At 39.7% G+C, this 27273-nt stretch overlaps 1 protein-coding gene and 1 long non-coding RNA gene across 8 annotated transcripts in view; one reads left to right on the forward strand and one right to left on the reverse strand.

Moving 5' to 3' along the window:
* The window catches only part of LOC122571507 (nesprin-1), a 109347-nt gene extending 87101 nt beyond the window's left edge, over window positions 1-22246 (reverse strand). For 4 of the 7 annotated variants that reach the window (XM_043735359.1, XM_043735352.1, XM_043735369.1 and 1 more), the window contains exons 1-9: window positions 21037-21867; window positions 4325-4386; window positions 3485-3580; window positions 3323-3406; window positions 3091-3183; window positions 2168-2352; window positions 1290-1677; window positions 1056-1202; window positions 35-575 (exon numbers count right to left, since the gene is read on the reverse strand). In XM_043735359.1, the coding sequence (XP_043591294.1) occupies window positions 35-575; window positions 1056-1202; window positions 1290-1677; window positions 2168-2352; window positions 3091-3183; window positions 3323-3406; window positions 3485-3580; window positions 4325-4386; window positions 21037-21712 (2272 nt within the window). In that variant the 5' untranslated portion in view covers window positions 21713-21867. Of the gene's footprint in view, window positions 1-34; window positions 576-1055; window positions 1203-1289; window positions 1678-2167; window positions 2353-3090; window positions 3184-3322; window positions 3407-3484; window positions 3581-4324; window positions 4387-21036 lie in introns of all 7 variants that reach the window. The other 3 variants (XM_043735397.1, XM_043735387.1, XM_043735379.1) reach the window with 2 other exon arrangements.
* Window positions 22247-22443: 197 nt separating this feature from the next.
* Window positions 22444-25510, forward strand: LOC122571729. The gene is made up of 4 exons (XR_006318202.1): window positions 22444-23792; window positions 23929-24072; window positions 25047-25289; window positions 25370-25510. It is a non-coding gene; the product is annotated as an uncharacterized LOC122571729 (long non-coding RNA).
* The last annotated feature ends 1763 nt before the right edge of the window (window positions 25511-27273 follow it).

Consider the following 27273-nt stretch of genomic DNA (forward strand, 5'->3'; position numbering starts at 1 on the left):
CTAAATCAACAAAATTACAGAGATCATCACTCACCTACGTCACCTTCGCGTTTATAGTCCTCGACGACTTGTTGCATGTCCAGGTAGGCTTTCTGGAACTCCTGGAAAATTCTGTTTCGCGATACGAAGTTTCTATATTGCTCCAGCATCTGGTGCACACTCTCTTCAGTATCGTATTTCACGCTCCAACTCTTCAACTTTGTTTCAACTAGGAACAAGAAAGCAATAAGGCAGCACTTATGCTCCAGGAACTTTAGTCGGATTCTACGTTTGGCGGCTCGACTCGGTAGGCTATCCAATCGGGTCGCCATTTCGTTCAATTGTTGAGGATGTACTTTCAACGCGGCCTCGCTACTTCTCGCCGCTTGAAATCGTTCCGTCATGGACGGAAGATCGAGGAAAAACTTTTTGTGTTCCTCGAGCTTATTCGAGATTATGTTGGCGGTTTCTTCTGTCATTTCCTCGGGGATGTCATTGTCGGATAGCAGAAGGTCCTCTGCGCGACACAGCCACCTTCCTACGACCCCTAATTCACCTGGCAAATAGGAGTCTAGGAGCCAGAGCCAGCGTAACATCTGCGAAATTGGAATAGAAAATATCTTTATATACAAGTTACGTTTATTAGTTAATTCTTTATAGGCAAACATATTTCTTCACACTCCATACATACATCGAATCATTGATATTTAAATTTTACTGTTTCGGATTTCTAAAAAGTTTGAAAATCTTCCGAGATTTTTATCCATTCATCGAACAATCATTTATTGAGTAAAACATTAAAAGTTTATTTCAATATTAACAGAGTTTCCGAGCGAAACTTCACTTGGATCGTCAACGATGCAATTTGCCTACCGAGCAATAAATTTTCATAATTAAACACAGTGTTTTAACATGTACAATAGAACTGATAATTTATTAAAGTCAAACTTTGATGATGATGGAACATGGTACACAGAACGTCAATCAGACTGAGAGCTGCCAGTCGAAATTTTCATTGTTTTAGCTGTTAAATCATCCCAATAGATTATTTATTATTTCATAAAATTTCAACTCACCAGCATCTCCAGGGTCTTCCATAGATCCTGCACGTGCTTCCATGAGTCCCGCGTGATGCTGATCATACTAGGCGTCTCGACGAGACGCTGTAGCTTATTGTACACAACCCTCTGTTGCTCGACTTCTGCTTTCAACGCGGCGTACTCCTTCGAATATAAAATTCAAACAAAAAAACACCATTAAAACCGCTGTTCATCGAGTACTAAAATAATCGTACAGACACTAAAACATACATCATAACTCAACGGGGAGCTACCCATCTGTTCCAGGTATTTCAGCCTTTCGTACAGCCAACCAAGCAGATTATCATACTCCTGCTGTACAGCCGCGAACGAATCGGAAGCAGTGGATCCTGGTTCCGGATATTTGTGTAAAAACTGAGCCACGTATGTCATGATAGATTTTTCATCAGGTTGGGGAACGTCGACGTCCTCGGGATCGAGAAGTCTGGCGATACCCAACTCGGATTCGGCCACGTCGAACGCCGTTGCTAGACGAGCTCTGTTCGTTGCTTCTCTCATGGCCGCGATGTTCACCAAGTTCGCCTTGATAGCGTCGATGATGGCCAGGAAGGCGTTGCCGTCACGCCAGCTTTCGCCGAAGTCACGCACTTGGATGTCCCTGTGTTGAGAAATTTACTTTTTGTAAATTGAGAAATTATCAGTGTTGCGATATTGGCACTGGTTTAATGGTGTTTTCGATATTTTAATTCTGGTTTTCTTTTTAATGGCAGAACTTCCAATGACCGGAGCATGAAACTAGCATCAAAGAGATCAACGCGAAAGATAGGTAAAAGGATATGCATGCAATACGAAGACAACAATTTTTTATTTGCGTTTTACAAAAGAATCATTCACGTGGCTAGAAATGCACCGTAAACAGGATAAAGTTTTGATGAAAAATTATGAATTGGTCAGTTTAAATACTCTGCTAGTTCCAGTGATACATTTTTTAATAGTGTGACAGTGTAATAATAGTGAAATAGTAAAAGCGGTGGATTTTGTCACGTGTCCCGTTTTTTGCAAATGCACAAATTACATGGAATCTTATTATACAGCAGGACATTAAATGACAAATAGCCAAATATAAAGATTATGTATAAAATACTGACTTTGGCAGAGCATTGGTGACCCACTGAAGCAGAGTCTTCCTCGCACCCTGCTTCCATTTCTCGCTACTGAAGCGTTTCCCCTCGCTGGTCCCTCTCGCGGATCCTTGGGTACTAAGACTCTCTAAACTGCTCTGACTACCCCACGTATGTCCAAGGTATTCCAAAGCTCTGGTATTTTCCTCGATCTAGAAAAACGCGCGATCAGTGGACCGCGGAATATGCAGTTCGAACAACAACCAACAAGGTCGGGGTATCGAGGGTGAGAACAGAAAAATTCACAAAGGGAAGGACTAGCGTGCGTACTAGGGTGATGCGTAAGATCATGTAGGTGCGTGCTAACTTAATATTCTCCTCTGTACACACAGACTTTTTCTACGGCTTTACTGTTCATATAAACATCGTATCAGGTTAGACGGAAATCTCTTTTCTTTTTCTTTATTTTTTTTTTTTTTTTTTGGTTCAGTTCTTTTTTTTTTAATTAGCTACTCACCTTCCTTCGATCCTTCGATCGTAGCTTGTTTTCATGGAATAAATACGGTTAGCAGAATAGAATGTAATTTCTTACTTCGCTCTTAACGAGGATTAATTTTGTTAATAAGAAAAATTATCAACTTTAAGTGGGAAAAAAAATTGGTTAAAAAGAAGGAACAGTGTGCTCGTATAAAGAATTATTCCTCTAAGATTTCACGAAACAATTCGGTAGAAAAAATGTGATCGAACAACTTCGTGACACAAGCAAATTAATCCCCGCTGCAAACGATCGTCGCAGTGCTGCCGCGCGGATATCGTAACGCGTTTATGTAATTCGATGTTACATGTGGCACGGGCGTCTTATTTAAGCAACTACCGCATTCTAGTAGTACGTGTGCGATTTTTTCAATAGCTTCGATTGTATTCGACTGTACGAATGGAAGAACGTCTACCTGGAAGTAAAGAATGATGGTCCATATCAGGCCTAACACTACGGGCGGTCGTCCGTCTACCAAATCGGACGAATTTATGTTCACTAGCTTGATCTGCAACAGAGAGTCACAAATGTATATTATACTAAACGGCTTTCAAATCATAGAACAATTTCCAATTTGAATCTTTTCAATCTTACGTTTGAAGTTTCAGAATTCTAGTTTTGGATTTTTGAACAGTACGATTACTCACCTTTTTGCTCTGTAAGAATTGAAGCGCTGTGTTTGCGTTGCTAAGAAAATGCGGTCTCTTCAGGTTCCGGCCCCTTTCCACCGGCTGCGAACAGACAAACGCGTTTCGTACGAGCATATCTTATCGATCGAGAGTTACGGGACAACCGTTGCTGAAACTTACCAGCTTCTCGCCGGACAAAACTTCAAGCAATGCGAGTAGGCGGGTACCATCTTTCAGGTCCTCGATCAAATCGTCCACTCGAAGCGGTGGACTTCTCTGAAAGCGATTTCGATCATCGATACTCTCCTTTCTTGCTTCTCGATACTCACAACGAAACTTGTATACGACAATCGAGAATGCATATAGAAAAATGTCGAAAAAGAAAATAAAAATATATGGTTGCCAAGCATCCCTAACTGTACGAAAGAAAACGAAGTCGTTGCAATTATTTTAAATGAGTATTATATTAAATGAATGTCGATGGAATTTTTCAAATTCACGTCATATTTCTGATTGAATTGGATTTCATTTCGTGACGAACGAATCTTCCTTACAGTTTTCGTGCGTGTATTTCTGGATAAATTAAAAATAGCATGACAGGTGAATCTTCCCTATTTCGATCAGAGGACAGCATCGAACGCAATGTCGTGCCGGTTCTGGGGCATGCACGTCCTCGAGTTCCGGGATTTCTAATTCAAGTTTCGAAGTATCCGGAAGTGCGGAAGTAGGGGAACGATATCGAGACTCGCGAGCCAGGCACGAGTTATTCCACCGAACTTCTGATATTCGTGATGAGCAGTAATTTCAACGATGCATTATTATATAGAATAGACGATAAAAAAACGAAAAAGGGGGAAGAAAATTTGCCTAACATTCGCTGTATGGGAATTATTTACGGATAAAGGGATCGTTTGCGCAAGAGAAACAGCCCGAAGCTTTTTGGAGTTCTTCGTCCTGTCACGTGGTTCCGGAAAACTGTCTCTACGAGTTTTATTCGAATTTTTGCGTGCTTGTCCTTACCTTAGAAAGGTAAGAATTGATCCAGTTGACAAAAGTTTTCTTCTGTACGCGTTCTTGCTCGTCTGAAAAGAAAAGAAGGGAATTTTTAATAAATCGATGACACAATTATATTAAATCTACGCTTATCTCAAAACCAATTTGATATTTTCGTTCATTTAATGATCTTAATCGTCTGCTCCTCGTATCAATTAAATCTAAGCAAGGATATTTTCCACGTCTCTCTATTATTTGCGATATGACACTAGTAAGCCTGTGTCTAATTATACGAGAAATTTCAGTTTGTTTATTCATAGTGAAAGAGCTTGTAAATTCAACCATCTATCTCGAGGTGGTATCAACTTTGTAGCATTATGTGAATTCGTTTTCAAGATGCGAATTAAATTAGCATCACGAGGGATAAACAAGCTTTGTTTATCGAAATAAATGTTGTTTATCAAATTAAGTTGGCAGTTTCGTTAAGCCTTGTTTTACAAACAATTCGATCAACGAGTCTGTTAATTGTTGACACAAGCGAAACGTTGAAGATACTTTTGAAAAGAAAACAAGTGTTTTCAGAAACTAAGAAGTCCTCGTAGATCTCTATCGTCGTTGATATTCGAAACGTGCCCCATCCGAGATAAGTGAAAATTCTTCGCGCGATTACATAAACGAATCGCATTAATTCCCGCAATAAACGAGCATATACGAAAAAACTGGTTTTATCGAGTTTGAAAAATATCTTCTATATGTATCGTGATCTAGGTATCACGGCTGTTGTGGAATTTGCAATTCGAATACCGTATCGTTAAATAATCGATATTGGCCTCTGAAATCCAAGAATAATTATGACACGATATTCGACGAAATTCGTGATGGAGATGGCGAGAAAACATAGGCGATAATATTCGTACGCAGCGTTTGAATAAATGGTACGTACAGTCTTGACATTACGTCATCGACAATTGCGGAGCCTCGTGATCGTTGCGTTGTGTGAACTGTAAATCGAGTTAGAAATCACGCTCTCAGCTTGAAATCGGTATTGCTCCACGTATCGCATATAAACTGGTCGAATCTTCTGTTAAATGGTTAATTGGAAAATAAAAACTGGCGATCAGAGTGGTATAGAGAAGGTATCGCCGCGAAGTAGCTGAAACCAGTTTCCCACGTAGTAAATTTAGCCATGCGCGTATACCGCGTCGAATAGACTGCTTTTATTGGCAGTAAACGTTCACGCTCTTACGTGGGCCTTTAAAATATCTTTCCAGGTAGCCCGAATCGTGTATACGATAGAGTTTCATTCATTTCTAGCTGAAAGAACCAATGTGCCGTTTTATTTTTTTCCAACCATTTACGTATGTTCCTTTTTGCTATTAACAGCTGGGAAAGCATACGTTCATTCTCAATTACGTTAACCTTTGTGCCGTTCCATTCCCATTTACAAATTAGCTAGCGCTAAAACTTTTTTTTTTTTATCAAAATAACCAATAATGTAATATTTTCTAGAAAATTTACATACGGAACGATATGCCTGCATTTGTCTTATTATCCTTTCGTGTTCTAGGAAACGTAGGTAAAAGTACATATACTACTACACCGCTGCTCACTTCGCAACATTGACGTTAAAATATCTTCGTTAAAGAAACGTATGTAGCCTACACGTGACATTGATAGACTCCATCTAGTAATATCTCGCTTATATCTCACGACGTCTATTAGTTTGCGATTTAACAGCCTTCTCGATTGCTTGCAATACTCTGAAACGTATTTTATTCTATGGAATACAAAAAATGTCCATGGTCGGACAATTTCCTTTTTCTACCGAACTTGCCAACTTTCCAAGGATAGTTGTGGGAATTAATTAGTCGATTGATATTTTACACTTAATATTTTAATATTTTAAGCGATAGTAAACGACGTGAAAGTGCAGGGAACTCCTGCAGAGTGGCTCGGAACAAGCAAAATTCGCGAATTCCCAGGGTTTCTAATTTTATGCACCCTTCGTCTCCGCACGAAAAACGTTCAGACCAAGCCTAATTACGGTGTTCCCGCGAAAAACACCGTAATCTCTATCGTGAATCGTATTATAAATCACGTTTCAAGGGATGTATGGCTCTTATTTTGGGAACGAGCACACTGGACGATGGATCGTTGGCGTCGATAAGCTCGCAAGAGGAAAAGTCGCTAGGGACCGAGGGTCAATTAAAAAGTGCTCACGCTGCACGTGCGTGCAAGACGAAGAAGCTCGTGTGTAGCCGCTGTTGGCACGCATACGTGATCTGCATACACAGTGCGTTCTGTCACTTCTCGCGACAGACGTGCTTATTACACGCTGCTTTGTTCCCCTTTCGCGTGTTCGTGCTATAGTCTGAAGAAAAGACTTTAGACGTACGAGGTCGGAGAAATATTTTCCTTGTATCCGCTATTCTATGTCAATAAAAATCTATTATCACATTGCCGTCAAATGCTTTTTATTCTTCTATGGCCAACGTGTTAACAAGTGCGCGACGCGGATTCGAGTTCGCTTGTACTTTCAGGTTATATATACACCACGAGCTTTTACATGTTTACGAGCAATTTAAAGATACAAAAACACATATAGTATAGTACTCGACATACTACTTAGTTAGTCTATGTCCTGCTTCTTTAATTCTGTTCATAAACATATGAATTTTCATGGTATATGTGCAGTGTAGTTTTGCGCAAAACGCGAACCAAGTAGCACGAAATGACGAAACAATATTCCACAGTAATTCGTATCAGACACATACGTCAAATTTTATAGTATAGAGGCAAGCATTGCACGGTATCAAGTACAGCATTAAAGACGACGAATCCGCAATAAACATGCTAATACGATATTTTAATAGGTAAATAATCTGAATATTCATATGATGTTCAAGTTCCATACTTTTATATCGTTGGATTTATGGTGGGGAGGCAACCTCGAGCATCAAGTTCTTCGATCGAGGCTATAGAAATGTAGATCATGGTGGCCACTCGTGGGAAGCTATCACATTGTTTGCTAATAGCTATTTCTTGTATTTTAACGTGATAGATGAGTCAGGGCTTTTAAATATGGTTGAGAGCACTCGCATATACATTATTCGACACTCGAATATTTCTACTCGCGACTATATCAACGTTCTATTATTATCACGCGAACGATATTCTCACTGATGACACGTCGAGGGAAAGATGTAACTAGCGTTAAATGAAAGACACCCTTTATGAGACTAATGGTACAATACACAGGGTGGTTGGTAACTGGTGGTACGAGCGGAAAGGGGGTGATTCTACGCGAAAAAACAAGTCGAAAATATAGAATAAAAATTTTTCGTTCGAGGCTCTGTTTTCGAGAAAATCGACTTTGAATTTTCGCTCGGTACGCGTGCACTTTATCGCGTCTCGTTATAACGGATCTCACCGTAGATCGTTGTCTCGATGGATATTATCGCAGTTTAAGTTTGTTTTTGCCGTAACGGAAGATTAGGAATACATAATGAAATAATATGAAGTAATCATAAAGTTTATTATTACAAAAATTGCTGAAAATATTGCCCATTCTGCCGAACACATAGTTCCGCTCGTCTAATTAAATTTCTATGAACACTTTCTAACGTATTCGATCGTTTTAAAGTATGAAAGGCTACAATAATCTTTTCTTTCAATTGCTCGCAACTTGCGATTTCTTCGGAATAGACAATTGATTCAACATGGCTCCATAAATAAAAGTCAAGCGGAGTTAAGTCAGGAGAGCGTGGTTTCTCGAAAACAAAACCTCAAACGAAAAATTTTTATTCTATATTTTCGACTTGTTTTTTCGCGTAGAATCATCCCCTTTCCGCTTGTACCACCAGTTACCAACCACCCTGTATATTGGCTGAATTGAGATCTACTGGAACATAAGATACTATTATACGACAATAGGTGCTACGTAACATATCGTATTTAAAAAATTACGATCAACCTATATTTTGTCGAAGTTGGGTGTATTGTACAGCCTATGTTATTGTATCGTTGCTATATATTTATTGTTAAAAGAAAAATCCATCTCGAAACGATTAAAGCTCTGGACTATCTATTAGCCGCGGCTGCTTTATTAATTCACACAGCATTGGGAAATTACAAGAGCACGTGATTGATGCACACGTAATGCACCGTAAAATTACACGTTTCGCGGGAACGATGTAATTTAACCGTTCACCGTGACGGCTAGTTGATCGGAGACGAGAGCAAAAACTCGAGGATGGACCGAACCAAGGTATCTACCCGGTGAAAAGAAACTGAAAGTAGAGAAGGAAAAGAGAATGAGTCGTAAGGCCGAGTGTAAACAGGGAATTACGTTATTAGTTGTAAATTACGGGGATTTGACATTTTATTGGCGGCTTAATGGAACGATAATGGGAGTCGTGGCCATTGGCAGACGTGCGATAAATTTTAAAGAAATACTATTCGTACACTGTTACGGTCGAATATAACGTTCATGCAGAGAATAAAAAAGAATCGAGACTGTGTTCGCGTGCATCGTAAAATGGCGGTGTTTCTGGACGACGAAAAGACGATTAATCCCCTCGTATTTTCAGGTCAGCATTCGTGAGACTTTTACCGTTGGTCGCATCGTCCCTAAGGTGCGGTCGCTTTTCACGAAAAAAATAATTCAATAGGCTGTGTCTGACTGAGCAAGCTACTTATCTACTGTGCGTCGCACGACGGACGTATAGATGTACTTATATGCTAATGATCATTAGGCTTGCAAATAGTTGTGTTAGAAACTACTTGTGCATAGTTCATCTTTAAGCTTTTCATCGCCAAATTATTTGTCTGCGAATTTTCCATTCTACTTATTGTACCATGAATAAGCAGCGTTCGTAGATGAATGTTTGAATGGAATACAAATTATCTGTAATTTGTAACGTAACACTACAAAGTGTTAAAACATAAAATACATAAAATGTGAGATATGAAATTGCATCAACAACGAGTAAATTCCGACCTATCTTAAACTTGCGCAGACTCGTCCAACGAAACGTTGCAATCTGCTCGTTAAGTTCCTATTTTACAAGGCGAACGTGTCTCGACGCTAGATAACGGGTATCAGACGTGCAACCGAGTCACGTTTTACCAAACGTAATTAAACAGAAACAATCGACACGATCACGTCGAAGCCCGACAGAAGTGGCCATTTGATGTTCGTGACATTTCTTGCGCATATTATAATCCCACGAATTCATTAACAACGTCAACTCGAAACTTGAAATTTCGAAAAATTTGATCATCGATAACGTTAGTTCGATCGTTTACAAAGGATCCACGTGTAAATCAAAGGTTCTCAAAGTATTCGTAACCGATTTGCATTCGATGGAGATACTGAAGACTTTCTAAAAATTTATCTTTCTCGGTAGCTATCTACATAGAGTCCAACCCAATTAACAAAGCACTAAATTGAGCAATTCGCCTTTCAGAAATTCTTCTGTCTTTGTATACTCTTCGTCTCTTCTCCTTTCCATCGACGAACGGTAGGTCTGACATTTTAAAATGATCTCAGCTTTCTCCCTTCTTTTCCTTCTTTTTTTATTTTTTTTTTTCTTTTTTTTCCTTGGGAAGAGGCACACGCATAACACGAGTCGCGCATATAAATTCGTATTTTTAGCGCTTTCGTTCAGCCTGCACAGCGCAGAGATGTTGAAAGCAGAAGGCGAGAAAAGGACGGAACGAGATCGGTGAAATGAGACAAATTCTCGTGGATGACCTCATATGCTTGATAGCGGCTATGTCTCTCTTACGAGAGAGGGGGAATCGATCGAGCTTCCTTTTCCTTTTCGTGCGAATCACCTTGCTCCTTTCCTTCGCTTCGATTTCGTAAGATTCGATGGAGATTGACGTAAACTGCGTAGTTAATGAGCCAAATCGTAGGTGTCCTTGAGAAGGAAGATAATCGACCTTTTTCTTTTGATTATATTAACTTTTCTCTGTCTTCCTCTCTTTTCTCTTTCTAAAGTCCAATCCCCTCAACTCGAGAATTCTTTTCTTCTTTTTTCGTTTTATTCTCCCTATTCTCTATAATTCTTTGTTTGAATTCAATTTAGTAACACAGATGGGTGTTCATGATGAAGTAAGAATTCTATTTCGTATACTAAATTATGTTTCATCCAACGAGGAAAATAATAGATAGTTTCCTTCATTTCTCGTTTTAGATCGTGGCCTCTATTCTCTTTACTTGACTCCAATCTCGTGAAATTGACGAAGGTTCTCCGGTCCCGATCATCCGGTAATCCCAGTCCGTGTAACAGAAAATGCTTTTTGAAAAAGGGAAAATCGAGCAAGGCTGCTTTTTCCCCCCCGTCATCTCACCTTGTTCTCTTTTCCTGACTTGATTTCACAAGGCTCGAGCTTCTCATCGCTCCGTCCAACTGCAATCTTGCGAACTTGTCCGTTTTCTTGATCCTTTCGAAGAAGGATGTCTGCTTCATCGATCACTTTGTCCCATTTACCAGTCTCACGTCTACTCTAACAGCTTGAATCTTTGAAATACTTTGTCCGATACATATCATTCCGATCTCTATATAAAACGTATTCTATGCCGATTCTATTACGTACATTTCATCTTCTTTCATACATTTTGCCAGGAGTTTTGCATGAAATTACAAAAACAGATTATGAATTTGAATCATCAATTTGTATTTCTATTTTCCATCGTTGCTTCTCGTTTAAAAGCTTAATTAAATCTACTAATTAGGTAAATAGAAACGGGTTAATAGTAAACTAAGGAAACTTCTATATGTCAGGGTCGAGTTTTCGTATAGTAAACTACTGTTGGTTGATGAAAGGAATCATGCAGCCACTCTGTATTTCCTGTTTGCAAAGGATATCGAATTCATCGCGACGTACAAACGATACCCGTGACGAATCTATGATTTCCTTTGGTTCATCAGCCGTGTATTTCTGAGTATTTTTATTACACCACGTTGCTCTATATTTACACGGTTCTATGTCCCAGCAGATCATAAGGAATGAAACATAATATCTGAAGATAAAGAGTAACATCTCGATTTTGCCTTTTTTCTCTTATCACTTCGTCAGTCGCGCTTTTGTATCACTGATAATTCTGATATAGATAGCAATGGAAAATAATAACTATGAAATATCGCATCGTATAATAGAAACACCAAGAAATATCGTACAACTTTCTCAGATTCTCTGGAAGTTGGTAAAAGTAAAAGAATTAGATTTAAATAAGAAAAAAACAATTGATCACAGACGGCGATCTAACGTTTGTTTTCGTCATATTAGCGAAAGAAATTCACGATCGTTAAACAAGCATAATCACAAGACGGTGGTTGAGATAACGAAGCAAGGCCTTGACATTCCCAGCGCGATAAGAGAATTGATCTATTATACAACTGAAACTGCAGTGTATAAAACTCAACCTCGTGATACGTTCCACGTCTATCGATGCTCAAACTCTTCAAAACGTTTCAAAAATACATTACGAAGAGACAAGCGTCAAGGTGAAGTACGCCCAGTGATTCCTAACTTCCGTTTCTGCAGATGATTACCGTGGAAAATGGCTCACGAGCTCGTTTCAGCAACAAGTTTACACAACGGGATAATAATGTTCACTGCAACGACTTTCCTAAACAGCCGCATTCGTAAGAACGCGAAAGCCTAACTTCCAATTATCGAATGCAACTGCACGCCATATACTATGCATGCAGTTGCACACACGATGTGAGAAGTGTTCGAGGGTCGAAGTTTTGAGAGTTCCAGCCAATAACTCTTTCGATCAATTCATTCCAACTGCGATATTACGATTTTCGAAAGGTCTCGTCGATCAACGAAAGCAAGAAAAACTAATCGGCAGAAAATATGAAAAATCGCGTAAATCTGTTCTTCCAGTTTTCGATATTTTCCATCCTCGAACTATTAAAGTAAAAAATTAATTTTCAATGATCAGAAGAATCGGCTAAAAGAAACCAGTTCATTATCAAAATGGTAACTTACTAGAGTAGGGAAAATATCAAATATCATTTTCGTGTAAAATTTCTATAGATTTCGATAATTCGGGAAATCCTATTCTTCCTACAGTTTTCAACATTCGCTACTCAATTTGCGAAGTAATATTTTCCCTGAATAGTTTTCCAGGCAACAGAATATTCTTCGTGGAAATAATAAATTAAAAAATGAAATGAAACAAGAGAATGAAATTTATGCCGGTTCATCGCGATCGTTCTCCGTTAAAAAGAACGACCGTATGTTTGTACGCGTGATTGTTTGTTAATTACTTCCTAATGAGAGTGCAGAGGGGATGAGGTAAGATCGCATGCCGCCAGCCGACCATGGTTGCTCGTCAAGCAAATTGGAGAAAATTCGTGGCGTGCGTGCCGACCGTGCCTCGACCGCTGAAATCCTTGCCGAAGTTGTCTTTCTGCGATTAATCCTCGTATGAAATCGACGTTCGTCCTCGAATAGGCTGTAAACTCGCTCGTACGCCAGTCGATTCAGGTCGAGTAGTAAGGGGAACATTCGTTTTTTCTAACGAGATTCGCAAGGTTGAGACGACAGATAAAAAGAGAGAGAAAGAAGAAGACAGAGAAGCGAATCTCGAATCGCGTAACCGTTCCTCTCTTTTCTTGAAACTAACAACGTGTTTGGAATAAAAGTATCACGACTATAAATAGAGAACACGAGGCTGGTGGTGTGCAACTCTTGCACTATGATGTTTACCACGCCGGTAATTTATTAAAGTCTCGAGTAAATGACGTTTAGGAGTCTGAGCAATGTCATCGGCGCGACGTTATCGATCAGTTCCCTGTGACCATTAGAATCTTTCAGTAGATTCTATTCAGTAGATTCGTTCGGTTCTTGGTCAGACATCGAAACTTTAGATCGACTTAGTAATAATTTATAGGGCTTAAATTAAATTTAATTCAATTTAACCGTTCAGTTGTGTTACGAGGTTTGGCGTATCTCAAACGTTTTGGACGTTATCATAGCTTCGTTCTCAAGTATCGCATGATGCTAATTGTAAGCGTGTCAATTCAAAAAGTGATCTAGTTACGGCGTTAGCCTTGTAGTTACGACCTACAACAAGTATCGATTAAAACTTTTTACAAGAAAAAGAATATTCAAACCATCCATTAGAGGGTTGATTCTCCTAATTAGAGGGTTTCATTTTTATTACATCAGTGTTTATTAAAATTGCAAATTGCGCTTCTTAAATTACTATGACTTAATGGAATAAATAAAATAAGAACGACGTCGTTATCGACGTTATCTTCTATTTATTTCACTTCGAAGAAGTGGCAAAAATTTTGTTTTTATTTTTCGATGATATTTGCGTCCCTAGCGCGACATTTTCAATGATCCACGGACGAATATAGAATATAGAGGTTGCGAGCTGTCATAATGGCTTAACCCTGTCCATCACGTGTCTCAGGGATAGGTAATCGCTTAACTGGAGGTACTTGGTCTATGTTTGGTCTAGTAACGAATACTCCATTCAATTTCCAAGATGTTGCGAGCTCATCGACGATAATTGCCAGGCGTTTCTGAATGGGAACGCACCTGCACGCCATGTGCGCGCAAAAATGGCACATCGCGAGTGTTACACCTAAAGTATTACGTTCTAAATATAAATTATCAAAGCCGCTACTGTCGAATACATGACGCTGTTTTAAATTACCGTGGCAAGCAAAAAAGAAATTGAGATTTCGAGCGACCAGACGCTGCATCGTCTTTCGTACGAACAAGCCAAAGTTTCCCATCGCTAAATATTATTTCTTTAATTCTTCCCTGATTTTTGTTCATTTTTACCGCCACCATTTTCAAGATCCAACTTGGCGTCGGAGAAAAATCGGGGAAAGTAGAAAAATAATATTCGATTAACACGAAGTACCTGGCTGGCACCTTTCGTCTTTTATTTTCGAATAACTCGAACGAAACGATCTATCTCTATCGATTTCGAGATCCATCGGATCGTTATCGAACCAATGGATCATCCACGATAATACGTGAATGTAAAGTATCACTTGTACGACTTTGGATAAGAGAAAAAAAAGGAACGAAATCCGATTACCACGAAGCCTAGAGAAACACGTTGTTCGTAGCATCTTGGATCGAATTTGTCTTTCATTCGCGATTAAAGCCCCGTAATATGAACGCCGGCTCGCTAGCAGATTATCGATCGACCCAATTGGATTGGCAGGTTACGCCGATTCCTCATCAGGAAGTCCTTCCCCCTTGTTAAATCGCGCTCTCTGCAATTTCGCGCTTCTCGTTCGCCCGGTTCAGACGACTAACCAGCCTGACTAGACGAAGATAAAGTTGGCGGATCTAGCTGCAGATAGAACGAGATGCTTGATGTCTGTAGCAGGTAGACGAGATAGAACCGGTATCGAGAGGAACCGGACGGAAACAGATAGATACGCCAGACACGATGAAAAGCAAAATAACGTGTTGTAATCTGTTTCCTTTATTTGAAGTATAATTGGTAAATCGGTTATTCATTTTGTAAAGGGTTAATAACCGTGACTGTGAGACGTAAAATATTTTCTGTATGGTTTTATACGGTGTATGATGTTTTATAGACACTATAATCGTTAAAGAAAAGAACAATACGGTACAATACCGAGGGGAACAAATTGTTGCTACCGTGACGCTTGTTACGGGTTTCGATACGATAAAAAGAAAAATAATGTAATCTACTGCTCTTGATTTACCGTGTGATTCATGCAATTTCTATTTGACGATGGTAATCTTTAAGATTTGCGCAGAGAAGATTTCAATCTTGACTCGGATCATTGAAATTATTAGTTCTCGAGTTGCCATTAGTTCTTACGCTCTCGAGAGCTCTCGAGTTCTCTATAAGCTCGAAGCAATAAATTTGGAATATCGTAGATGGAATATGAATTACATAGGAATCGAACGTATGAACGAAGATGCTCGAAGCAGAATGACTCGCTTGAAGAAAATGTAAAGGTAACTTTGACGCCATCTTGACGCCTTCGCCAAAAAAGATTCCAAGCAAATGTATATAATAACGCACGTCAGACGCGATGATGAAAGATATCTCGATTAATTTTAGATATCTTCGATTGCGTACGATCGAAAGCGTGGATAAGGATTTACAATAATTTCAACAGTAACGACGAATAACCGAGCAAATTTGAGTAACAGAAATATGGAAAGTTTACAGAATCTTCCCTTTCATTGAGCAACGAAAGAAGAAGAAGAAGAAGAAGAAGAAGAAGGGGATCGTAAAACGAGAGAAGGGGAAGAAGAATCGTAAAACGAGAGAAGGGGAAGAAGAATCGTAAAACGGAAGATTGCCTTAAAAAGCAGACATGGAAGAAAGACGAGAACAGTCAAAATATGGCTGACAGAGAGAGAAAATATAGGACTGGGAAAGGTTGGAGAAGGAAAGACGGAGCAAAAGGTTCCAGACAAAACGAGTACGCTGGGAGCGTAGCCTTGAACTGACGCCCAATAACGTCATCGTTTACTATTAATACGAGTTACTATATTACGTTTTATACGCAACACAATGCTACGTTCGATCGTGTCACATTCTGAAACACACTGTCTCGACATGAATCCTAACAATCGTTACGTGCATTTTTCATCGCGGATGACAAACGATCGTTTGTTCTTCGACAGCGAACCTCGTCGCTTTTACGCAACTGTCATTCATTCCCTTGGTCCAATTTATTACACCTGACTTAAGGCGTCTATCGCGAAATCGAGCATTTTGTTGTATCGATTTTATCTCTTCCAAGAATCGAGGATTTCATTTCGAGCTTTTTTCATTTGCTTATTGTTCTCATTTAATGTTCCATGAATGGAAGAGTTTCATTAGTTCTAAGTCCATATACTTAATGTTTCATTGATTACTCCAGCGGTTATCTTCCGAAGTACTACTCCACTGTGCTTGCTTTTCATTCCAATATCTTCGGTTCAAGTTCATGTATATTACTTTAATTTTATTCATTATTTTAATTTAGAGGTGTAAATAACGTAAAATCATAAATATAAATTCCATTTACGTATTTATTGAAATTTATCGTATATTTATTTATCGTCGAAGCTTTAATTACTGCCCGATCGACCGATTAGTCTGACTACTGACGCCGAATCTACTCATCTGTACATTACAAAACGTAAACAGAACTCCATCGATTCCAAAAGATTCTCAAAAACAGACGTGTTTTCCTCGACGTTCTTTTTCTCGATTCTTCCTACGAAATTCGTACTTCGGGACTCGGGTGTCGCATAACGACGATCGTTTGTCAGCGTAATATCGTAGATGCTGACGCAACATATCTTTTCTTTTTAAAACGCTTAGTCAAGTGAGCCACGCGATACCTATGAATTCCAACAAGAGACGAGACTGAGATTCCGATTACTCGAAGGCCGATTCGATGAACGTCCGATTCGTACGTTGGCCAACGTGTCGTGACGTAAGGATTTAATAAGTTGGGGGACCAGAGAACCGCAGGAGACCTTGACCTCACTCTCACCGTCGTTCTTTTCTTAACGTAGCCGCTGTTCGCGTTATCTGAACGATTCGATTCCGTTCTCCCGATCAAGGAAGACTATGTTCAATTAAATCGAACACTGTCCCGCTGTTTTCGCGCTCTCTGTACTTCTGCCACGTGCAAATATCGCCGACTATTTATATTATATTAGCTCGACGAGGAAAATTTTGTTCTTTACCGAAGGCTGAACCCGATAAGGAGGTAATTTCTATTACGCTCGCATTGACGACATTCTTTATTTTATTGATTTAAAACATTTCTTTTAAATAACGCATGGATAACATGAAAAAGATCTTTAACGGATGTAGAAATCTTCGTACACCTTTCGAAAAGATCATCTCCGTTAGCGAATAAATATATTGCATATAGTTTATTTCAACGCGCACTTTATTTCAACGATAACTGTTTAATTTCAATAAGCTTCTCTTAATGTGCCATTTATAAAACGGAAATTTTTAAAAGTGACTGCGTATCACGGAAAGTTTGAAAATATTCAATCCCTTTGATATAAAATTTCGAATATTCTCTGTCGAATAAAAAACGGTTTAAAAGATGACTGTGCAGATTATGACAATCTGTTTCGCTGAATATGATACCATGTAGTTGGGAGTGAAATCGGCGAAACCTAAATGAAAATGTCGACCAGTGTGAATTAAAGTTGAGTAGACGGCGAAGAAAGTTGTAAAAAAGTAACTTAGCATGCCTGGATATTGTGCCTGAGAAAAAGGAGGAAAAAGTAGAGCAAAGTTATCAGGAAAGTTTAGACGCGAGGTGTTTAGTAGCCGAATCAGACGTGAATAAGCAAAGCAAAGTTACCGAAAATTTGAACAGACACAGATACATTTTTGGCATCGATACCAGTAAACGTTAGTCGCGATAGTCGCCATACGCGAATCGTTTTCTGGTCGATCGAGAAACAGGGCAACGAACCGGTCTATTGCTCACGAATGCAAATAAAACAAAGCTTGTTAGGTCAAGATAACGACTAGCGTCTCGTAAACGGGGCACAACCAATCAATGGCTATTCGATACCACGACCGCAAACATTTTGCGGTTTTTTAATATTCAACGTCTGTGCGGAATGTCAAATTTTACTTTCGTTTTCGAATCATTAGAACGATGTTTGACTAGTTTTATTAATTTTGTCGATATCGATTGGCATTTGCGCCAGCAGCATTGCCAAAACGACCGATTCGTATTTTTTCATAGAAATTTTATAGATATCAATTTTGAGGGATTTTTCAATCGTTAACGATTTCATAAAATTAAAACAATGTATTTGATAGATACGATCTTTTCTAAAATATATAGCTGAGAGTTCTTTCTCTCGCGTATCTTCCATCTCGATTTGGACAAAACCAGTTTGGATAAAAGTTTTATACTTTAGTCGTTTAGTTTCAATGTTTGAATCGCCGACACCTTATTCTTTGCCTGTCGTTTCAGAAGAAGTTCTTTAGACACTTTATTCGAATAATGAATATGTAGCGTGGGAAAATTACAGCGAAATAGCTTGTATTGTTCGTATTCTACATGTTACGTATTTTGAATACCGGCGATGTCGACCGTGGCCATGAAAATATTGTCGACTTGTCGACAACCGATCTTTCCGGTTTATCCCACGTAGTGCAAAGTGCCGAGCGTGGGCAATGCGATTATCGAGCGTAAACCGCAAATTAACGTTATCGATCAACGACGGCAATCAGGAAACACAGAGGATAAAGATTCACGCGGCGTGAAGCCCAGTGCGGACGAGCGATGTAAATTCTAAAACATTTACCCAGCAATTCGGATAAAAAATATAGATCTATAAAATTTCTATAAAGAATACAAAATTCGTGATAGAGACAAATCCAGCAGCTTTAATGCCACAAATATAAATTTTCCAAATTGCAAAAAATCGCATCGCCGCAAAATGGCAACGATGTATCAGACCTTGTTCGTTACATGGAGTTTCAAACGACTGGTTTAACCAGGTCTGACCCTTATGACTGCGTTCCGCGTTATCTATTTTAGACGTAAAACCAGTTAAGAACGTCTTTCCCTTATCTAATCCTCGCTGATTATTTCAAGTTCTTGCGACGACGAGGACGTCGTTCCGTGTTCGCTACGGTTTCGTAAGAGTTGATCCGGTTGGTGGCGAACGTGTGTCGCCACCAAGAAAAGTACCACGAGGTCCCCATGAGGGAATTGCTAATATGGTACTTAACGGCCGCGAATAACTTATTGATCGCTGAGAAAGCCAGGTTCTTCGTCCGCGTCCCTTGCTTTCTGTTAAGCGAGAAACTCCGACGTAATTTGAAAACGGGGGAGAAAATTGAAATTAGGAACTCGAGCGATTGGAATTTTATTTTTCATGTGGAAATATCGACGCATAATTGATTACGTGACGTTATGTAGAACAACGAACAGTAAGAAAATGTTCTACTTTGAGGGGAACGATGCAAATTGGAGAGAATACGAAGTAAACTGATTTCAATAGAATTCAACGGGTATTATGGTAACATTGATCTATTTTCGTAGGTGTTGTGGTATTACAGTAACATCGATTGGTATTATGCAATTTACCAGATAAATATTATCTAACGCGAGCCACAATGAATTCTTCGCGTTTGAAAGTACCTTTAGGAAAGATACCAGAAAACGTAGCTTTATGAAGGAGATTCAAATTGAATTAGATTCGGGTTAAGCATCGTATTTTCGTTACAAAAATTGAGATTGGGTTAGTATCGAATTAAATTCGAATTAAAGTGGTCGAGTACGTAGTAAAAGTTTATATTCATTTAGGGGTGAGTCACGTATATTGATTAGAAAAATTTGATTTGGATTAAGATTGTTTCATGTTCTAGTTAAGCTACCATGTGTATCTTGATAATTAGAATTTGACTTAAATTGATTAGCTACATATAGAAACACGTGTCTTGTTGACAATTTGGTTCGAGTCAGATACGAATTAAACCGATTTCATACGTACAAAGGCCAGATAAAATTCAATCGAGTAAAGTTGTAACAAGGAGATTCGTCGATTTTTATTGCCGCACGCCTGGTAATTGTCGATTGTCAACGTGAAAAAGAATAAAAAGGACCTAGGGCGTCCTTTCATACTGATGAGTAATGAATCGCCATCGTGTGTCGTCGGTGAATCTAGGTCAATGCGTAATTTTATTTTAATTTCCACGACGGGCGATCGATCATCGTCACCGGAAGGTATCAACCGTAGCGTTCAACTAACGGAGAACCGACAAAACCCATTTAAGTGTAAATAGATCGATCGTGGACCTCGAAGAAGTCGTTGATCAATTGAATCAACGGCCAATTAAATGAAGGATAATTCATCGAATAATAAGACAAAATGAAGAACAAATGACGGATAATTATATTAGGAATGTGTAAGAAAATGTAAGAACCTTTATCTTTATACATTTATACCCTTTTAAGAAATCTTATCATCTTTTTCTTATTGTTACTGTTATCTGATGCAACGTTCCTAGTATTGACCGGTGCTAACACCGAGCTAGACAAAGTCGGAGTTCTTTGCAGTCGCGACAGTGGCTCGTAAAGTTGGTGAGAGGTGGTGGAAGTTGTTCTTCCATCGAATCAAAGCGATTCGTGAGAGTTCTTACGAAGAAACTCGAAAACGCGTCTAGCGTGAGTTCCATTATTACAACAATTTGCATTGTATAAATCACAATGACAATGATATTTAACGGAACAGAGAATCACAGGGTTACGTAAATTCGATAAGAGCCTCTGTTTTTATTTCTCTAGAACGTGCGAATATACACCACGATATCTGCAATAATTTCGCTATCCTTGACCTTATACTAAGAAAAATTAATTAATTAATTTTTGCTTTGTTTGCGACTAATTCAAGACGAAAGTTAATTAAATTTTAGAATCATCGTCTACTAAATCGGTATCTGTGGAATACTCTTCACGATATCAGGAATGTCTTCCTTCCACGATATGATCCTGATACAGATTGTTTAAAGATCCTTCTTACAGTAACTGGAATTCCAACCAAATATATACCTAATTCTTACAAGAACTATGAAAAAGTTCCTCTATTCGAGAATAATTGCAAGGTTAAAGACCAATAGCGAAATCAAACACACCCTGAAGGTGTGTGAACACCGGCAACACCCTCTTTCCCGATCGGAGTGAGCAAGAACAAAGAGCGGATCGAAGAAACAAAAGGAATACCTTTAATCTCGGCGATGTGTGCATCGTACTCGCTCTTACTGCGCACATATTCGATCCTGGTGGCGACGTTCTGGAAGCTCTGAGTACGATATTCCGCGTACCACTCGGACGGCGTTCGATCGTCCAGGCCCAGATGATGCTGAGGGCTACTGCCCTTCTTATGCGACAAACTCTCTTCGGATGGAAATCTCGTGAACGACGTGACCGAGCTGGATTTACTTCCATAATTCGCAGCACCGTGGCTATGACTCTGATAAGCCGAGTCCTCGAGGGCGTGTTCCTCGCTCGGTGTTCTGCTCGATTCCGCGAGTGAACCTCGTTGTTGCGAGCTAGACACACCGCTGCCGATCTCTTTCACGCTCTTTCGCACCGTGATCTTCTCAAATTTTACCACCTTCGAGCCGTTCAATTCGCCTTCTTCCACCAATCGTTCGAAGCTCTCCTCGAACGACGAATCGCTGGCTCTGGAGGATGGTCGCGAAGAAGGTCCGGACGAGGGTCTGGGATTCGTCGGCGATCTAAATTGTCCGGCATTTCGTCTAGCCTCTTTATCCTCGAACAGCTCGATGAAGAAATTGACCCTATCGCGGAGACGGCCTCCACGTGGCGTGCTCGGGCTGCTAGGGCTACCCCGGCTGCCGGCTGGACTCGCGCTCTTCGGTGGTGTATGTGACATGACTCGTCACCTCGCTCTGACCACCACCGTGTCTCAAAGAGGTTTCTCGCCGATGATGTTCATGCGAGTATGTTTCCTCTACGGGCTATCCAGCCCGAAAATTCATTGTGACGTACGAGCACCGGCCCCGTACGTTTCCGGTTTCTGCTCGTTTCACGGTCGAGCTGCGCTTCTGGACACCTGTTCTCCACACACCACACCCTGCTACGCGCACCACCACGTATGTACATCGGCAGCACCCGCTGCGCCTCCCGTCTTCGTCGTCTCGCCGGTCAAAGCGAAAAACCTCACTGTGACACCTTTTCTGCTACTTTCTTTCTTTTTCGTTTCGTCCTAGTGGCGCGTGGCCACGCTCGTGTCTCCCACACGATCTTCTCCGTTCCACCGAAACGGATTGAACAATACTTACAAATGATCGTTACCTAGCTGTTGTTACCTCGTATACACGAAGAACGACACACGCGCGCATATCTGCCTGTTCACGGCGACTGTCTGATGTGCGATACGCGTCTATCGCTCACGGAATGCACTCCGGCCGCGCACCACGGCCGCCGGTTCGATATTGGTGCCTCTCGCTGGTCCCGACCTCTCGCCGGGTCCCCACCTCGTTTCGTCGTGCTGTGTGCCCTCCGTGCCCTCCTATACCCCCAGTCGTAACATTCTCCCTGCCTACGTTCCGCATTGCACGCTCACGAGGACATCCACCACGACCACCGACTCTACCGACGCCACGGCCGCGACGTCCACCAGAGGAGGAGATCGCGCACGATGACGAGGTCCATGACGATGCCACGAACCCATGCGCCACAAACCGACGCGTCGTCGTCGACGCCCTACCGACTTCTCTTCCTCTTCCTCCTTTCCTCTCTCGCGTTGTTCGCCCTCTCTCGTCTAACCTTCCTGATGCCAACGTCGATCGATGCTTTTATCCTGCGTCCTTCTCCTCCGCAGCCAGTTAAATGTCACTTCTCGCGCCACCGTTTGAACGTATTCTTTGACAGAGTCCTGGTATCCTCGGTATTCCGCGTGTGATACGCATTGGCATACGTTTTTCGATTTTTGTATCGGGCGAGCCCCTTGAGAAAACTGCGACCGCTGGGAATTGCGATGGGTCTCAGAGTGGGAAACAAAGTCGAGTGATTTGAGGTACGAAGAGGAAGTTTCTGCGTTAGGGATTCGACCTAGTCCTGTCTGATAAGTTTCCTTGTAAATGTATTGGACGGTTGTTAAGAAATTATCTCTAATTAAGCAATATTTTTAATATATTTGTAATATTCTAATAATAGCAAAAAGAAGATGAGACAAAGTGAAATATCGTTTTATACGTATGCTGCTAATAACGTTCGTTTATGATTATTTTAATAGATACGTTGAAAGAATTTGTAAAGTTAGTCGATGATGAAGTAAAATACTTTTAACGAGAAAACTTTGAAACATTTTAAAGTGTAGAATATTTACATTATAAATTTCAGAGGATAAAAGACAAATTTAAATTTACAATAAAAGTGATATAAGACAAATTTACGCAAGGTAACGACACAATTTTCTTCCACATTCTACACTGTACAAAATCGGACTAAGTTCCATCACTTGGTATTTTGAAACAATGGTTCCACTGTTTCGAAACAATTGCCATTCACAACGTTGACAGCTACTCCTCCTCTCAGAAAGCTTTTAACACTTTGTAACAGAATTTACAACAAGACTAGGTATACGTTTAATCTTTGATTGGTATGACGATGAAGAGAGAAGAAGGACAAGTGACGTAACCGTGGGAACTTACGGAAGAGAGTGGTTGTCCCTCGAGGCATAAAGAGATTTTAATTACACGTATATTCTTACAAAAACCTAGTTACAATTTTTATGAAAAAAAGGTTCCTCATTTCAAGCACTCGGTTCTTACCGTCGATGAATGGAAAGAGGTTTGTAATTAATCTAATAAGAAGACCTAAATTATTTAGATACGCCGTGTCAACGAATAGTTTAATTAAATGGTTTAATGGTCATCGATAATGAGCGGATGCTTTGTACGTGCTGTCACTTGCCAAGAAGCTGTTGGCACTTTTGCAATGGACTATCGGTGAGTGTCGTTCGCGAAACATTGAAGCAGCACTCCGATGCTATTAACGAATCGCAACAAGAGGTCCACGATTCTATTTCCTTCGGTGACGAGGCGTGCGACAGACAATTTACATTGACTCCTTTTTTATTTTCAGATAAACGAGCGAAGCTGAATTACTGGCGACGAGAGAGAGTCACGTTTTTCCGAAGGAAATCGCCGGTGTCGCCTACGCGATGCTAATTATTTCAAGAGCATCATCGATCCATATCAAAATCTTGCAAGAAGAGAAATCAGAAACGTAATAAATATTCGAGGACATACATCGCTATAACCGAGAATAACATGTTTTATCGATAATCCGATTCGAACCGGTTTCTCTTTCGTGTCTCTATTAATCCTAACAATTATATCTATGATATCTACTGATATAAAATGAACGTGTCGTAAAGTTTATATATAGAAAACGACGTAAGAATTCGTAGGATTTCAGAGAATTTAGCTGGTCATGGAACTAGCTCGCTTGACAAAACCGCATAAAGAACGAGCGATATCGTTGGTAGAATGTCGTAAGAAATGTAGTACGCGTCTTATCGATAGTTCATACTGTTCTACGAAACACTGACGCGTTATCCCCATGTCATTGTTGCGTAACGCACGTGATAATCGTAACTAATAAACAAAACAGCAGGAATCGCAGTCTCTGGCTGATGCTTTACAAGCTTGTCGTATCGTTTCGATTCGTTTCATGACACATGTTTGCACGATCCTCGTCTTTTTTTATCTCAATTATATCCATTCGATACGACGCAGACGCTGTGAAAATTTAAATTCTGTCACATACTTGCGCTCCAAATTGTTCAATATTATTCATTCTTTCCTCGATGTTGGAATTGTTTCTCGTGTTTAAACTATTGAGCTTAATCGTTGCCTGAAATACGTGCTTATCGCCAAGTAATATCGAGAATATCGGTACTTGATATCTTAAGTCGTTATACAGGCTACGTTAAGCCGGAACGTTTTTATTTATTATAAAACAATTGTTAAACAATGTATTAATAAAGAATTTAATTTGAGGAATATTTTTTCAAAACACGTGTCTGTAATTACTAGGGTTGTTCGCGATTACTATTTAATTGTGTATCAAACACTTTCTCAACAAGTATTGGCAGATTATATCGTTTTATCAGTAACAAACAAACATCTGTTTGATACGAGAACGCGTACATGTAAACATAAAGAACATATCGTTGATAAACTTTCTTCGTTCCGCAGGTTGTCACAAAAATAGCTACGCTGACTAATGGACGAACTAGACGCAAGTCGGAATACAAATTAGGAGACCACGCATATGCTTCGTTTAAACATATGGCTACGAATACTATGACATGGCCTACTACAGGTCGCTCCAGAAGAAATTACTCTGACAGAGTGTAAGTTACTGCGGAAATCTTTCCACAAATCGTTGCTCTTACCCGCTAGTGTACATAAAATCGAATAAAATAGTCCGCTATACAGGTAAACATACAAAATTTAACAGAATCGTAAACTTTCTTATGACAAGAAAATATCGTCTAAAAATTAAAATCTACGCTTAGGAACCAGAAATCTATGCTGGTGCGAAACTTGGATAAATTAAAAAGAATTCAAAGCTAGGATTAAAAATTAACTCACTGCTCAACCAACGTAAACGTATTGCGAAATAAACCGACCCAAACTGAAATAAATTGATAAACAGACCGATACAATGCGTCACTGCTACGTAATACCGTCCAAACATCGCGTGCCAACATAAGACGAGAGTGTAGATTTCATTCACAAATCATCAAAGTGTACTGAAACAAATGTTTCCGACGAAAGCATCCAGAGTGCTCCTCTATGGTGACATTTACCATTTGCTAAATGATAGATTTTTGGAATTTCCCGATTGTTCTGAATTTCGAGACAGAAAAATGTCAGTAGTGGCGATCATGAACGACCCGCGGCAGGTGCTTCGTCACACTTATAAATAGGCTGGACATCGTCGTCTATTCCTCCTACACGGTTCAACATAGAAGTATGCAGATCACACGCATACAGGGGCACCTGTGCGTGAACGATCAATAAAGACTAATCCATAACCTTTGCACGATGAATTTCATGAATCTAGTCTGTTCCAAAAGAGTTTGTACGCAAACCGATTCATATGCAAATTGCATTCTTGCCAATTTTTTGCGGTAGGTCCGGCACATGGTTCGAAATAAGCGAGCTAAAAAATAGTTTCATGTTCGAGAAGATTAAAACTGAGTTTTTTTTAATGTTCCAGTGCAATTTTTATTGCGAAGTACTCATAATATTCCGGCAACTTGCGAATCTCAGAACTCATCTAAGATCGATAGCTTATAATAATTATAATAATTTGTGATATTTCGATGTTGAGATTTTGTGGAAACTTGCTGACTCTTGAGATGATTTTGAATTCGCTGGTCGATTTCTCCGACATTCAATATCCCAGTATTTTGCTATTTCAGTGTTTTATTAATCTGTTATTTCGATTTCTTTCACACCGCAGTGCGGTAAACTTAACTAACTCAACTTAATCGATTGCCAGACACCAGACGTGGCTTCGTTAAAAACGATACAGTCGATGATATAACTAAGCGGTGATTATTCGAACATTTCTTAGAAACTCATTAAATTCATATATTCAACGCGCGCATAAATTTTATGCATCTTTCGTAAACGTTGGCAAAGTATCCATCGTGTTTCGAGTTTAGAATCGTTTTAGGGACAGACGAAAAATGATAACACGTGTAAACGAATATTTCCAACTTCGTAGAACGTACGGCTTACTCGTTCCACGCACTTATCCGACGAAACAAGCCACAAAAGGATAGTGCATCGTATGGTGGAATACGCGACTCCATTTGCGCAACATGCAATAATAAACACTGGAATTGTTCGAGTGAATTAGCGGTTTTCTGATAATTATTGTATTTGCACGTAGAACCGCACGTTTTTCGCGTGATCCGCAATAACAAGTTCTTTATACCGCAATATAAATATCATTTGCGATGAGAGAAAATCATAGGAAACGTGGATTATCAATAATTCTTAATCAACTTTATAGATTTCACTTTCCACGAGCGTTTCTCAAGGCTAGTAAATAATCCATAAAGTTTCTCAATTGGCAATGGAACGTTCATTGATTTCGTGCTTGCCAAAAATATCCCTTAACAGCATTGGAACATCGGTTTTTCGTTAGATCATTGTCAATGTCTATCTTGAACGCTACGTTGCACAGAAGTAACGTTTCTTAGAGATAGCTGCCAATAAAAACGAATTTTCGTCGACGTGTCGCGAAGCATTTAATCTTAATCTAGCGCTCGTATATTTTGTAGGAAAGTTAATTTTGATAAAATTTTTATAAAAACTGTCTCGTCCAATGGAAAACTTCACACGCCATAATTCTTCAAAAATTCATTGGTCAACACACAGCTATGCGATTAATACGAATTATTAC

This window comes from Bombus pyrosoma, linkage group LG1 (genome assembly GCF_014825855.1).
Source record: "Bombus pyrosoma isolate SC7728 linkage group LG1, ASM1482585v1, whole genome shotgun sequence".
NCBI lineage: Eukaryota > Metazoa > Arthropoda > Insecta > Hymenoptera > Apidae > Bombus > Bombus pyrosoma.